This window comes from Rhinatrema bivittatum, chromosome 1 (assembly GCF_901001135.1).
Source record: "Rhinatrema bivittatum chromosome 1, aRhiBiv1.1, whole genome shotgun sequence".
Taxonomy (NCBI): domain Eukaryota; kingdom Metazoa; phylum Chordata; class Amphibia; order Gymnophiona; family Rhinatrematidae; genus Rhinatrema; species Rhinatrema bivittatum.
Window position 1 is genome coordinate 239,527,666 of NC_042615.1, and position 15,160 is coordinate 239,542,825.

A 15,160-nucleotide genomic window follows, 5' to 3' on the forward strand; every position below is an offset into this window, starting at 1 on the left:
AAATGTATAGTAGTATTGGGATGATAATTTTTATAAGAGCAATCCAACCCGATAAGGCAAAATGCATCCAGCTACTTAGGTTTTTTCTACACTCCTTTAGTACCGGGGAGGTGATATGCTTGTATTATTCCCGAGGGTCCTTATGAATCTCTGATAGTCCCTTCTGCCCAGTGTAATGGAAAATCCTACCCATTGCCGCCCCCCCCCCCCCCCCCCCCCCCCAACATCAAGCGCTTCTGACATGACATAAAATTTAATTTTAACCTGGAAAAACTACCATTACAAGTAGTAACTGTCAATATGAGTCTACGGACTCTGGCAGGAAGAGAGAAACATAGGGGAATGGGTGTGCAGCCATCGAGCTGTTCTGCAAGCAGCCTACCTTCCAAGGATTTCCAATATTTGAGCAGATCATCTTAGCCTCCCACCCATTTTCCTGGAGAGTTGACTACCTAGCTAGACTTTGTTCTAAATCAACTGAGTTGCTCCCAAGGCAACAGTTGCGTGGGAGTTTCTGCACATACTCTGAGAAAAAAGTTTTGTGAGCTAAGAGAAGAAGGGTCCATTTGGCGCTATCGGATGACATCACCCATGGGTCATGGCAAATTAATCATGCTATCTATGGGGAGCACTATTTACAGTAAGCAAACTTAATTTATTACAGTAAGGCTGTTATACTATGTTGTGCACTGATTTTATTCTGTTATGTGAACTGCTTTGATTGTGTGTGTGTGGGGGGGCCTTCTCCTTCATGGCTCCTCCTGCTTTTAACTATGTAGTGCCTAGTTACAATCTGTTCTTTATTTTCAGATGTACAGATGTTTGGTTGACAAGGTTGGATTGGGATCCATTACTTCAATACAGTTCCTTGGTGAAAACAGCAGAGTGTTTATTTCTCAAGAACTTTTGAAACCGCTGCAGGTAATTTGCAGAATTTCTTTCATGCAGTATGTATATTACCTGAAAAGTTGGAAAATCTCACATGGTACATAATTTTAGGTTAAATATTGCTGAAACTTTTGATACATTGTAAGTCCTATAGCTAAAACAAGAGTAAAATTGACTATTCATATGACAGGTAATAAACTGATTAAGGATCACTGCCACCATGGAATGAGAGTTTGTGCTTGCTGTCCAAGATATGTGGTAACTAGGAGGCTCATAAGTTATTCATATCTTATTGATAGACAAGACTATATATTGCCATTCCATTACCTTCTGCTCCACCAGTCCCAAACCTATGGGCTTATCCTCCCATCCAGCCAAAATGGAGGCAGAGTTGTAAACTTGTAGAGAAGATTAGAATCAACTCAGCCAGTATTCTCTGCCTCCAGCCAATGGATGGAAGTTTTTTTTTTTTGTTTTGTGTTTTTAGTTTTACTCTAACATAACTCTTCTAAATCTTTCTTTCATTCTGATTTTAGCACCTACTTGTCAAAGCGGCAAATTTGTGGCCATGCTCCTGTGGATGGTGCGCCTGCAGTGAAGCGAGCCAAAGACACTAATTGCTTTACTCTGTTAAAGCCATAGTTCCTTACATAAAGAATAGTATCTTTAATTCGGCCAGTTGTTGGCAAATTAGTTAAATTAGCTGCAATGCAAGTAATTATCTGCCCGCCCCAGCTGGAAGCTGAATCTGTTTTTCTGATGTCTGAGAAGGTGCAGCGCTGTGGAGCAAAGCACAGTTCCTATGAAGGAACATTATGCTGCCTTTGCCGCAGTAAGTCTGAATCCCAGGAATCGAAGACTTCAGCGACAGCTAAAAAGGTAGTGTCGCATGAAGTTATTGCTGGCAAGCAGAAGCTATGATCTAGAGAACCTTCTGTTGCAGGGGAGTCGTCGGTAACAGATATTCTAATGGCTGATTTAGATTCGGCGGCCATTTTGGATGACACTGGGAGTGTCATCATTTAAGGGAGGTCCCAGTGTAGTTCAGGGACCGCCTAGGTTGGTGCCAGGGCTTGGTTTCTTTTCTGAGTCAAAACAGGAAACTAATGTCTGCGGCTCAGTTTTTTCGCTTGAATTTTTCAAACTTTTAAGTCCTGATGCTTTGCAAAGAGGGTCGTGGGGATGCAGAACACTTGCAAGGTGACTTTACCACGGCTGAGTCTTAAATCTCAAAAAATAGAGATTGGATACAGTGGATGCTGAATCTTTCTCTAGATTTGAATTGTTCTCCATATGTAGCTATGGATGATAGAGGAAGCATTATCCCAGGACAAGCAGGATGATAGTCCTCACATATGGGTGACGTCACTGGACGGAGCCCTATCACAGAAAACTTTCTGTCAAAGTTTATAGAAACTTTTGACTGGCACACTGAGCCCACTGAGCATGCCCAGCATGCCATTATCCCTTGAGCCACAGGGGTCTCCCTTCAGTCTTCTTTTTTATGCGCTGCAGTTAGCCCCGCAGTTAAGGAGCCCTGTGTGTTTTCACACAACTTTTCCTCACGGAAAAAGTAAGATTTTTTTCTCAGAAAAATTCCCTTCATTGGGCTCTCCCAGTCTCAGGATCAAGTTTTCTCACAGGACAAGCAGGATGGTAGTCCTCACATGTGGGTGACATCTGATGGAGCCAATCACGGAATACTTTTGTCAAAGTTTCTAAAACTTTGGCACCTACTGGGCATGCCCAGCATGGCAATAACCCTGCATCCAGCAGGGGTCTCCCTTCATTCTCTTTTTTTTTTCTTTTTCCGCTCAGCTAATAGCCACGTGGATTTTTGGAGTTCTTCACAGTTCCTGACTGGAAATTTTCCTCAGGAAATTATTTTCAAAACTTGCAAAGGTTTATACCCCCTAGGGGTCTCCCTTCGCTGTCGAATACCGGGTCGTGTGGTAAGTTTACCACTGTTTTTCAGTCTGTTCCCGGAGGGGACCTCTGTAGGCCTTGTCGGGGCCGACTGCGGCTGGCCTAAATTTTTTGACGGCCACGATGACGACTAGTTTTCGTCTGTGCCCTGACTGTCTGAGGACTGTCAATCACGGACCCTCATTTAGTCTGTTTTATGCCTCGGACTGTCGCACGACATGGGGACGTGTACCGATTGTGCCCAAATGACCCTGAAGGGCCGTAAGGCACAGTTGGAAAAGATGGCACTTTTATTCCATCGCAAGTCTCCACAGGTACCATCGACTCGATCCTTGCCAAAGCATAGATGTCGCTCCGAGGCTGAAGACACCCGATTGCTGTCCCAGTCCTCAGCGTCTACATCATCGATGCCGGAATTGGGCAGAATGGATCGTCGAGAGAAGCACTGACAAACATCGGAGGCCGGTGCCTTCCGCTTCTGCTACGTCGGTGGAGCCATCGACGGAACCGCCGATGGAAAAAGACCCGAGCCGAGAAGCAACCAGTGCCCTCAAAGCCAGATGCACAGAGGCGTCCCGCGCCTTCGGTGGAAGGGGCTACTGAGACTCCACCAGGATTGGTGGACCCTGTGGTACTGCCTGTAGTGCCTCCCACTCCGGACCCTGGGGCTCACCACCCCAGCGCTCCGAGAGGAATTGCACTGGATGAGCCAGAAAAAGCCAGATAAAGACCTGGCTTTTTCAACAGGCTTTTAATTTAGGCCAACTGATTCTTTTCTTCCTTTACACTTTACTTAAGGGGTAATTAGAAGGAGATATAAAAACCCTACGGGTTTAGAGGGGTAGAAGGGCGTAAAAATGATAAAATAAGGGAGGTATAGGCCTGGGTAAAGAAGGGTGATGAAGTTTGAAGGGTTTTAATTTGGAAAATTTAGCTGTTAAGACTTTTACTTTGTTTTATATGTTTTTAAATTTTAATGTGACATTATTTTGTATTTGATTCAACTATGTAAATCGTTAGTGAGATGTATGTTGTACGGGTTATGGACTTTTTTGAATTTTGCTACTGCAAATTCTAATATTGTTAACCGCCTTGATATTAACTTGAAAGTCGGTATACAAAGTCAAATAAATAAAAATAAAAGGTGCAAGAGGCTGTGGTCCAGGCAATCGAAAGCCTTCCACGACCACAGATGCCAGCACCGGTGCCTCTGCCGGAACAGACACTGATGCCTCCGGTGCTGCTGCCTCTCCTGGATAAGCTGGATCTGTTCATCGGTGACTTACAAGCCCCGTAAATATTATCCACCGGCGTCTCGAGGTTGCCCATCATGGCCTTTCCAGAAGTCCACAGCGCATCAGCCTCGAGCTCAGAAAGCTCAAGCTCCTTCTCAACCCGCTCCTACAGTGGGATTTTGACTCCAGACTTCAGAGCAAAGACTATCCTCCATTGCCCAATCTACCTGAGGGCGGCCGCTTATGCCACTTCTCCACCAAGTGGCTAACCATCACCACCGACCGTTGGGTGCAAGCAGTTATCGCTCACGGCTAACATCTAAATTTCCTTTCCATTCCGTTGGATACTCTACCTCGGCCGGGGTGGCCCTCTTCCAACTACTGTCTTCAGCTGCAGCAAGAGGTATCCTCCCTGCTGCAAGCAAATGCCATAGAACCAGTTCCTCTTGCCCAAAGCGGACACGGATTCTACTCCTGATACTCTTTAATCCCAAAAAAGACGGGAGGGATTTGCCCAATATTAGACCTAAGGGCTTTAAACAAACATCTTCGGAAAGAGAAATTTCGGATAGTAACCCTTTGCTTCCACTTTTTCAATGAGGGGATTGGCTTTGTTCTCTAGACCTAAAAGACGCGTACATGCACATCGCAATTACCTCGTCTCACAGAAAATACCTCCGCTTCCTTGTTGGGAACCAACATTTCTAATACAAGGTCCTCCCGTTCGGCCTAGCGTCAGCCCCCTCGGGTGTTCACCAAGTGCCTAGCGGTAGTAGCTGCATACTTAAGACTGGGCATTCATATCTATCCTTACCTGGACGACTGGTTACTGAAAGCTCAGTCATCGGAAGGAGTTCTCCACTCCCTCCAGCTTACAATGCAACTACTACTCTCATTGGGATTTGATCAATTATCAGAAATCTTACCTGACTCTCTCAGTTCCTCTTCTTTATAGGAGCGGATCTCGACACTGTCCAAGCAAGAGCTTTTCTTCCCAGGGACCAAGCTCTCACACTGGCGGCGTTGGCACAGAACATACGCTCTGGTCCAACCGCGATGGCTTGTCTACTTGCTTGCTAGGGCATATGGCATCCTCTGTCCATGTAACTCCAATGGTTCGTCTAGCCATGCGAGTAACTCAATGGACATTAAAGTTCCAGTGATCACAGGCACATCATCCAATGTCCAACATTGTCCACATCACCCGGCGACTTCGTCTCTCACTGGCATGGTGGACCCTGCTGTCCTATCTACTTCAAGGTCTGCCCTTTCAAGCTACAGAACCTCAAATAATTTTAACAGACGCTTTCAACCTAGGTTGGGGAGCACATGTCAACAACCTGCAAACTCAGGGAACCTGGTCAGCGGAAGAATAGCAACATCAAATACATTTTATGGAGCTCCGAGCAATCAGATATATGCTCTCTGCCTTTCGGGACTGTTTGTCCAGCAAAACAATCCTGATCCAGACGGGCAACCAGATAGCAATGTGGTACATCAACAAGGAGGAACCGGATCCTACCTCCTTTGTCAGGAAGCGGCACAGATTTGGGCTTTTGCTCCATCCCAGGCTATGCTTCTCAGAGCGACCTACCTGGCGGGTGTGGACAATGTTTTAGCGGACAATCTCAGTCGGGAATTCCAGCCCCACGAGTGGTCCCTCAACCCTGTAGTTGTGGACAGTCTATTCCGGAAGTGGGGGCATCCAACCATCGACCTATTTGCGTCTCTGCAGAATCGCCAGGTGGACAATTTCTGCTCTCTCTATCGCAGTTGCAACGTTCCACCTCTGGACGCGTTTGCCCTCTCCTGGAGGGAAGGTCTCCTTTATGCCTACCCACCACTTCCTCTCATCAGCAAGACTCTCGTGAAGCTACGTATGGACAAGGGTCTAATGATTCTCATAGCCCCCTACTGGCCATGTCAGGCTTGGTTTCCCATCCTTCGGGATCTCTCACTGTGTCCACAGATTTCTCTAGGCTCAGACCTGTCCCTGATATCTCAGTGGAACGGCCAATTGCGCCACCCCAACCTTCAGGCCATGCTTGGATGTTGAAAGGTTGATCCTTCAGCCTCTAAATCTTTCGGAATCTGTATCTCAGGTCCTGGTAGCTTCACAAAAGCCTTCTACGAGAAAGTCTTATCATTCAGAATGGTAAAGGTTCTAGTTGTGGTGCACTTCAAAGGGGTTAGATCCTTTTACCTGCCCCACGAATCAGTTTGTAGACTACCTCTGGCATCTCTCGGAGTCTGGTTTACAAACCTCCTCTATCAGAGTGCACGTCAGTGCGGTGGCCGCCTTTCATAAGGGTACAGGGGATGTCTCTATCTCAACACAGCCCCTGGTAGTGTGCTTTATGAAGGGGTTGCTTCACCTGTAGCCTCCTCTCCATCCACAGGCCCCATCTTGGGACCTTAATGTGGTTTTAGCACAGCTCATGAAAACCTCCGTTTGAACCTCTGCACTCCTGCGAACTGCGGCATATCACTTGGAAAGTCCTTTTCTTTCTGGCATTGATGTCTGCTCACAGGATCAGTGAGCTGCAAGCGCTAATTACCTACTCTCCTTACACAAAATTTCTTCATGATCGGTTGGTCCTTCGCACTCATCCTAAATTTCTACCGAAAGTGGTCTCTGAATTTCATTTAAATCAATCCATATTCCTGTCTACTTTCTTTCCAAAGCCCCACTCACTTTCTGCTGAGCGGGCTCTGCATTCCTTGGACTGTAAATGTGCGCTTGCCTTTTATTTGGAACGCACTGCAGGCCATAGGAAATCCACCCAGCTCTTTGTTTCCTTTGATAAACTTAAGCTGGGAACCCTGGTCGGAAAGCAGACCCTATCCTCCTGGTTGGCGGACTTCATTTCCTTTTGCTATCAGCAGGCAGGCCTTCCACTTCAGGACCGAGTTAAGGCGCACTCCATTAGGGCTATGGCAACGTCGGTTGCACACCTTCGTTCTGTACCTCTAATTGATATCTGCAAAGCTGCAACCTGGAGTTCTCTTCATACCTTTGCAGCACACTATTGCATAGACAAGGCTGGTTCACAGGATTCTATCTTTGGACAATCTGTTCTAGGCAATCTCATCTCAGCATAATATACAACTTCCTTCTACACCTGCTGGGATATTTAGACTGCCCGTATACCACAGAATCACCCCTGTTGTGCCTGTTTGCACGTCTTTGGGTATTTTTGGTACATGCGTGGGCATCCTCAGCTCGCTATTCACCCATATGTGAGGACTACCATCCTGCTTGTCCTGTGAGAAAGCAGAGTTGCTTACCTGTAACAGGTGTTCTCACAGGACAGCAGGATGTTAGTCCTCACAAAACCCACCAGCCACCCCATGTTATGTTATTTTTCGCACGCTCTTTTTTGCTATACACACCATGTTGAACATGCCCAGTAGGTGCCAGTCAAAGTTCTAGAAACTTTGACAAAAGTATTCCATGATTGGCTCCATCAGATGATGTCACCCACATGTGAGGATTAACATCCTGCTGTCCTGTGAGAACACCTGTTACAGGTAAGCAACTCTGCTTTCCCCTCGATTGGTGACTAAACCAGTATTTGCAGTCGATACCTTCCTTAATTTCATCGGTGACTGCAGGCCATCGATGGCTGTCCAGCCTTTCACAATGGCAACCGGCTTCAAAAAATGCCCTAATTGCCCCCATACAATGTCCATCGCCTATCCCCACATAGTGTGTTTTGTGCCTCGGCCCCGGACACAACGTTTCATGTCCCCAATGTGCCAAGATGACAGTCTAGATAAAATGGAGCACTTTTTCAATATACAGCTCATTCCGTAGTCATCGACACAGTTGTCACCGGCAGGAGAAACAAAAAAGGTAATACTAAAGACCCGCCGGATGCAATGGGGGGTAGTGGGGACCCACTATCCCCAACTCCTAAGGCGTCGACAAAATCAGCATCGGTGCTCGAGAAAAAAGAGTACCGTGAGAAACAGGCATCGACGTGAACCGCCCAGTGCCGATTCTGATCCGGGGATAGGTTCCATAGCTGTCGACCCACCCGCTAAGAAGCCTAGGATCGAAGGTTCATAGATACCAGAACCGAGGCAATCCCCACAGATATCGGTGCCGGTTACTGAGCCCCCACAGAGACCTGTGGTGCAGCCAATATTGCCTCCTCTGCCACCCCCCCCCCCTATAGCTGCTCTGTCCGCATCAGCTATCAGGGAGGAACTCTGTGACCTCCATCCACCAATACCGGTGTCCATACCTCCACCGGTGCCGGAGACATCAGTGCTTCAACTGCTATTGTCCCGGCTCGATACCTTGATCGGTGCCCTGCCGACTCAACCGGTGCCATCGAGGCCGAAGATACCAATTAAGCACCCAAATCAACTGATTCCGGTTTCGGACTCTTCGGATGCTGAATCCACCAACTCCGACCATAGACTCCTCAGCCGATGCCAGGGCCGTCTGGGCTATCTGGATTGAGCCGCCCAATTCCAGCATCAATGCCATCGATGCCAGGAAAGAAAAAAACATCGATGGATCCATTAAAGACTAAATCACCATTGATGCCATTCTCCTTTCCTCCTTCCAGTCCATGCCCACATACTTTATCAGACACCTGGGAGGATGTGGACTCCGGTTCTTCTTCTAAGGATATCTTGTCGGAACCCACACCACCGGAAGAAAGGAGAAAATCTCCTGAGGATCTCTCCTTCTCTAACTTTGTGAAGGAGATGTCTGGAACAATTCCTTTTCAGCTGCTTACAGAGGAGGATACCAGACATAATAATTTAGAAGTCCTACAGTTTGTAGAAGCTCCTAAAGAGATTGTTGCAATACCAGTGCATGAGGTCCTGGTTGATCTCTAACGCTGCCTTTGGGAGCAGCCATGCACAGTTCCACCTGTAAATAAGAGAACAGATGCCACCTATTCAGTGCTTCACATCCCTGGGTTTCAGAAGTCTCAAGTCCCACACCAGTCGGTCGTGGTAGAGTCTGCACAGAAGAGATCAAAAAGAATTAAACCATACTCTTCTACACCTCCTGGAAAGGAACAGAAATTCTTAGACACCTTAGGTCATAAAATGTTCCATGGTTTCCTATTACTATCCCGGATTGCGTCATACCAATTATATGACACACCAATGGAATTTATGGAAACAAATGCAAGCCTTTTCAGAAACCCTTCCACAAGAGCATCAAGACTCCTTCAGCTCTATTTACAAGGGCCTAGAGGCTGGAAAACATGGTCTCTGCAGCCTATGATTCATTTGAGAGCTCATCCAGAATGGCAGCAACTGGAATCAGTGCCCAGAGATGGGCATGGCTCAAAGCTTCCAACCTCAAGCCTGAGGTTCAAGAAAAGTTGGCTGATCTGCCTTGCACAGGTGAAAACCTGTTTGGCGATAAAGTCCAAGTGGCAGTTGCTCAACTATAAAAGATCACAGCAAAACTTTGCACCACTTTTCCATGATACCTGCAGAGACTCCATCTTCTGCAAGGCGGACTTCCAGAAAGGATACGAGAAGACCTTTCTACAGACCACACAGATATTATCCACCACCTTTTCGTGATAGAACATCAAGACCATCACAAAGAGGTCAGTCCAGTCCTCAATCTCCCCCTCAGACAGGCCAGGCATCTGGTTTTTGAAGAGAACCCAGGGAACAGCAGCCTCTCCAGAAAAAAAGAGTCCAAACTTGCCAGTCGGAGGCCCGGGTTTCCTACTTTCTGCTCAACTGGTCAACCATCACCACAGATCAATGGGTTCTATCCATTATAACACAATGTTACCACCTGGATTTTCTCACAGTGCAAAAGACTGTCTACCAAGGCCTCTTTGGGTACACAAAGATCATACCACTCTTCTTCAAACAGAATTATCCACCCTCCTGAGAGCCAGGGCCGTGGAACCAGTTCCCCGACCTCAGCAGGGCAGAGGATTCTACTCCTGCTATTTTCTCATTAAAAAAAAACAAAACAGGAGGACTGCGTTCCATCTTAGACCTCTGAAATCTCAACAAATTTCTACAGAAAGAAAAATTCAGGATGATGTCCCTAGACACCATGCTGCCCCTTCTTCAAGCAGGAGATTGGCTCTGTTCTCTGGATCTTCAAGATGTGTACGCTCACATTCCAATATTCCCTCCTCATTGCAAGTTTCTGCACTTCCTGGTGGGTTGTCAACACTTTCAATACCGGTTTCTGCCATTCGGACTTGCCTTGGCACCCCGAGTATTCACAAAGTGTCTAGCGGTGGCCGCGGCCCAATTACGTAAGGAAAGCATACACGTTTTTCCTTAGCTGGACGACTGGCTCATCAAAAGCCAATCAAAACAAGGAGCTCTCAACTCTCTCAAGCTCACAATCAATCTGCTTCACTTGCTGGGATTTCTTATCAACTACCAGAAATTCCACCTCCTACCATCTCATCTTCTACAGTTCATAGGTAGGAATGCTTTTGACACCACCGTGTCAAAAGCATTCCTACCAAAAGATTGCGCAAACACGCTCTCCAAGTTAGCGAAATCTTTGCGCGCAAAGCAAATGGCTCGGCCCATCAGTTTCTTACTCTGTTAGGCCACATGGCTTCCACAGTCCCAAGTCACTTCTATGACCAGATTAGCAATGGACATTGAGATCGCAGTGGCTCCAAGCCATTCAACCACTATCATCTCCAATTCGGATAACCCACCAGTTGCGTTCATCTCTCCTCTGGTGGACAAACATGAACAATTTTCTCCCTAGCCTACCTTTCCAGCAATCAATTCATCAAGTAACCTTGACTACCGGTGCATCCACCTTAGGTTGGGGAGTGCATATCAACAATCTTCAAACTCTGGGTACTTGGACAAGTCTCGAAGCAACCTTTCAAATCCACTTCCTAGAGCTTCGAGCTATACGTTATGCGCTTTATGCGTTCAAGGACTGCCTTTCACACAAGACTGTTCTAATACAAACAGACAACACAGTTGCCATGTGGTACCTGAACAAATAAGGAGGTACGGGTTCTTATCTCCTTTGCCAAGAAGCCGCACAAATTTGGGACTGGGACCTAACACATTCCATGTTTCTCTGGGCCACTTATCTGGCAGGCATACACATCGTAGTTGCAGACAGCCTCAGTTGTCTGTTCCAGCCCCACGAGTGGTCCCTGGATCCTTTAGTAGTGACCAGAATATTCCAACATTGGGCTCAGCCAACAATGGACCTCTTTGCATCCGAGCTGAATCACAAAGTGGACAGATTCTGCTCCCTGCACAAACAGAGAAACCAGTTAACCAAGGACGCCTTTACTTGCCCCTGGAACTCAGGTCTTCTATACTCATATCCCCCAATACCGCTAATAACCAAAACTCTAGTGAAGCTACAACAGGACAAAGGGTCAATGATACTCATAGCCTTGTACTGGCCTCGACAAGTATGGTTTTCCATACTTCTCGATCAGAGAACCAATTCGCCTGGGCACAGCACCCACTCTCATAACTCAGGATCAGGGCAGGTTGCGCCATCCCAACCTTCAAACCCTATCCCTCACAGCATTGATGTTGAAAGCTTGATCCTGCAACTGTTCAATCTTTCAACTAATGGATCTCAAGTGCTTGTAGCGTCACGAAACCCTTCCACACGAAAATACTATCGTTGCAAGTGGAAGAGATTCACCACGTGGTGCACACAGAAAAGCATTGACCCCTTTTCCTGCCCCACGTCATCTTTATTAGACTATCTCGGGCACCTTTCAGACTCTGGTCTCCAGACTTTGGTAAGGGTACACCTGAGTGCTATCTGAGCTTACCACAAGGGAGTAGGGGATGCCCCGATATCAGCACAACCCCTTAACAGTAGGTTTTTGAGAGGTTTAATTCAACTTAAACCCCCTTTACAGCCACCAGTCACAGAATGGGACCTTAATGTAGTACTAACGAGACTCATGCGTACTCCCTTTGAGCCCATAGATTCCTGCGATGTAAGAAATTTAACATGGAAGGTTCTCTTCCTAGTAGCCATTACATCTGCTGGAAGGGTTAGTGAGCTACAAGCACTTGTCCCATACTCACCCTATACCAAGTTCCTACATGACCGAGTGGACCTGTGTACGCACCCTAAATTCCTTCCCAAGGTAGTTACTGATTTCTACTTGAATCAGTCTATAAACTTGCCCACATTCTTTCCAAGACTTCACTCTCACCAGGACAAAAGTGTTTTGCACACCTTGGACTGTAATCGTGCGCTAGCGTATTATCTAGACCGCACTAAAGCCCATAGGAAATCCACCCAGCTTTGTTTCTTTAAACAAAAACAAACCGGGTATGGCAGTGGGCAAACAAACTCTCTCCAACTGGCTAGCAGATTGTATAGACTTCTGCTATGAAAAAGCAGGCCTTTCTCTCTAGGGATGAGTAAAGGCGCACTCAGAGCAATGGCAACCTCAGTAGCACACTATTGTTCAGTACTGATTACTGACATCTGCAAAGCTGCAACATGGAGCTTGCTTCACACATTTGCAGCTCATTACTGCCTGGACAAGGAAGGATGACAAGATTCAGCCTTTGGCAATCTGTCTTGAAGAACTTATTTCCAGTATAATTCCAGTTCCTTCCACATCCAACCTGCTGTGACTTCAGGCTGCCTCATTTTTTCCCAACAGTACACCAGTTGTTGTGCCTGTTGCACAAGTTGTACACTGTTGGTCCAAAACAAAGATGACTCAGCCTGTAGCTTGCTAATCACCATATGTGAGGACTATCATCCTGCTTGTCCTGGGATAAAGCAAAATTGCTTACCTGTAATAGGTGTTATGCCAGGACAGCAGGATGTAGTCCTCATGAAACCCATCCGCTACCCCACGGAGTTGGGTCCAAAACATTTTATTTTTTCGCTTACACTTACTGCTACAAACGAGACTGAAGGGAGACCCCTGTGGCTCGACGGATAATGGGATGCAGGGCATGCTCATTGGCCTCAGTGTGCCAGTCAAAAGTTTCTAGAAACTTTGACAGTTTTCCGTGATAGGGCTCAGTCTAGTGACGTCACCCATATGTGAAGACTACGTCCTGCTGTCCTGGGATAATACCTATTATAGGTAAGCAATTTTGCTTTCTTGAATCTCTGGAAAAGGGTGAGATTCAGTTTTTAGAAGAGGAATAGATTAGATTGTTCCATAAAGAGATGGCTGCTCTAATTTTGCAGGTTTCTTCAGCCTTGCATCTAGAGGAGGAGAAAGATGGGATTTGTATCCAGTTTCGAGGAACTAATGTAAAGTGGCCCCTACCTTTCCTCTTCTCCCAGAGATTGAAGCTATGATCATGGCTGAGTGGGAACTTCCTGAAGCTGGTTATAGACATCAGAATTTTTAATGGGCTGTATTCGTTACCTTCTAAGGTATTGGATAGTCTTTTTCAACAGCCTAATGTGGATGCATCAGTTTCTGTCTTTGGTAGAAAGACTACTATTCCTGTAGAAGGAGGTGCTTTCCTTTGAGATCCTCAGGATAGGAAGTTAGAGGCAGTGCTTAAGAGTGCTTTTTCAGCTTGCTCTTTTGTATTGCAGGGAGCAGTTTGTGCAAGTTATGTCACTAAATGTTTGCTTCACTGGATTCAGCAATTACCTGAGGGCCCGATGCAATTCAGTACGCTCACACGAGCGCACTGTTCAACCTGCTGTCAGACGTCGGTTAAATAGGCACTAATCCCCCTATAGGTGGATTAGCGCCTATTTAACCCTCGTCCAACGCGGAGTAAACGAGAGAGTGCTCATCACATGCAAAAGCATGTGAATGAGGCTATTACTCATTCACTCCGCATTAAAAAAAAAATGTGCGTCTCGGACGCACATTTATCGCTCAGCTATGAATGTTTGCCTGGAGCAGGCGTTAATAGCTGAGCGCATGTAAAAGAAGTACAGAAAAGCAGAAAAAAACTGCTTTTCTGTATTTCAGTAGAAAAACAAAAAAAAATACCTCGGCAGACCGAGTTATTGAAGACTGCCGGTAAACTCTGTGTCAGTTTTCATAATTGGTTGTCTGCCAGTAATGAAAACAGCCGCCGATAAACTCCGTGTCCGTTTTTATTACTGGCAGACGGCCGGTTATGAAAACAGATGCTGAGTTTACCGGCGTCTGTTTTCATAACCAGCAGCCACCGCGGGATTGCGTTAGCAAGGAGGCGCTAAGGTCGCACAAGCGACCCTAGCACCTCCTTGCTAGCGTGACCCCCCCTAATTTGTTTATTGCATGGCGCCCCCCTTGTGGGTGCCATGTGTGCATTAAGAAAGCGGGCACGAAAATTATTGCATCAGCCCCTGAGTTAGCTAACTCAGCAATGCTGAAGTCTGCTACGGCCTGCATATCTGACTCCATATATGATATCAGAATCTCTGCTAAGTCATTGGTTCTCTCTATGGGAGCCAGACAGCTTCTTTGGTTAAAAAATTGATCTGTTGATTCTCTTTCAAAGTCTAGACTCTCTTGTCTTTCTTTCAAGGGTAAATATCTTTTTTGGTGAGGAACTGGATCGTTTAATAAAAATAAATATGGGAGACCAGCAGGTTGAGATTACCTGAAGAGAAGGTTAAACTGTTTTTGGCCACATAGAGGCCGTAATCAAGCTTTTGGAAGCTAAGATATAGGCCGGGCAAACTAATGCCTCAAATTGCTAGGGGTAAGAACATGTCTCACTCCTTTTGTGGTGTAAGAAGACCAAGGGGAGAGTTTGCTTGATGACCCGGGGCTTCAAATACACAATGAAGTCAGGAGAATTCATTTTCCAGGTGAGCCGATATGGGGCAGGCTACAGGCTTTTCTAGGAGAATGGATCCACATTACTTCGGATCAATGGATTTTGGATATAATCCGTTACGGTTATGCCCCAGAATTAGAGATTGGTAAAAGATCATTTTGTAGTTTCACCTACCCACTCAATCTGTAAAAGTGTCAGCAGTTCATGTGACATTAAACAAATTGGTTCTATTACAAGCAATTAGTCCAGTTCCATTATCAGAGCATCAAAAGGGATGATATTCAATTTTCTGAACATACCCAGATCAGTCCAGAGAAGTGGGTTGTGTATCCCTACCAGTAGGTGGAGTCGGAGAGCAAAACTTTGGGCACTGCCATATATACAAG

General features: G+C 46.2%; 1 protein-coding gene across 4 annotated transcripts in view; it reads left to right on the plus strand.

Moving 5' to 3' along the window:
- Positions 1–15,160, plus strand: part of KDM3A (lysine demethylase 3A) — a 546,931-nt gene that overhangs the window by 58,147 nt on the left and 473,624 nt on the right. For all 4 annotated transcript variants that reach the window (XM_029592841.1, XM_029592851.1, XM_029592832.1 and 1 more), the window contains one exon: positions 811–921. In XM_029592841.1, coding sequence (XP_029448701.1) covers positions 811–921 — 111 coding nt within the window. The remainder of the gene's footprint in view (positions 1–810; positions 922–15,160) is intronic.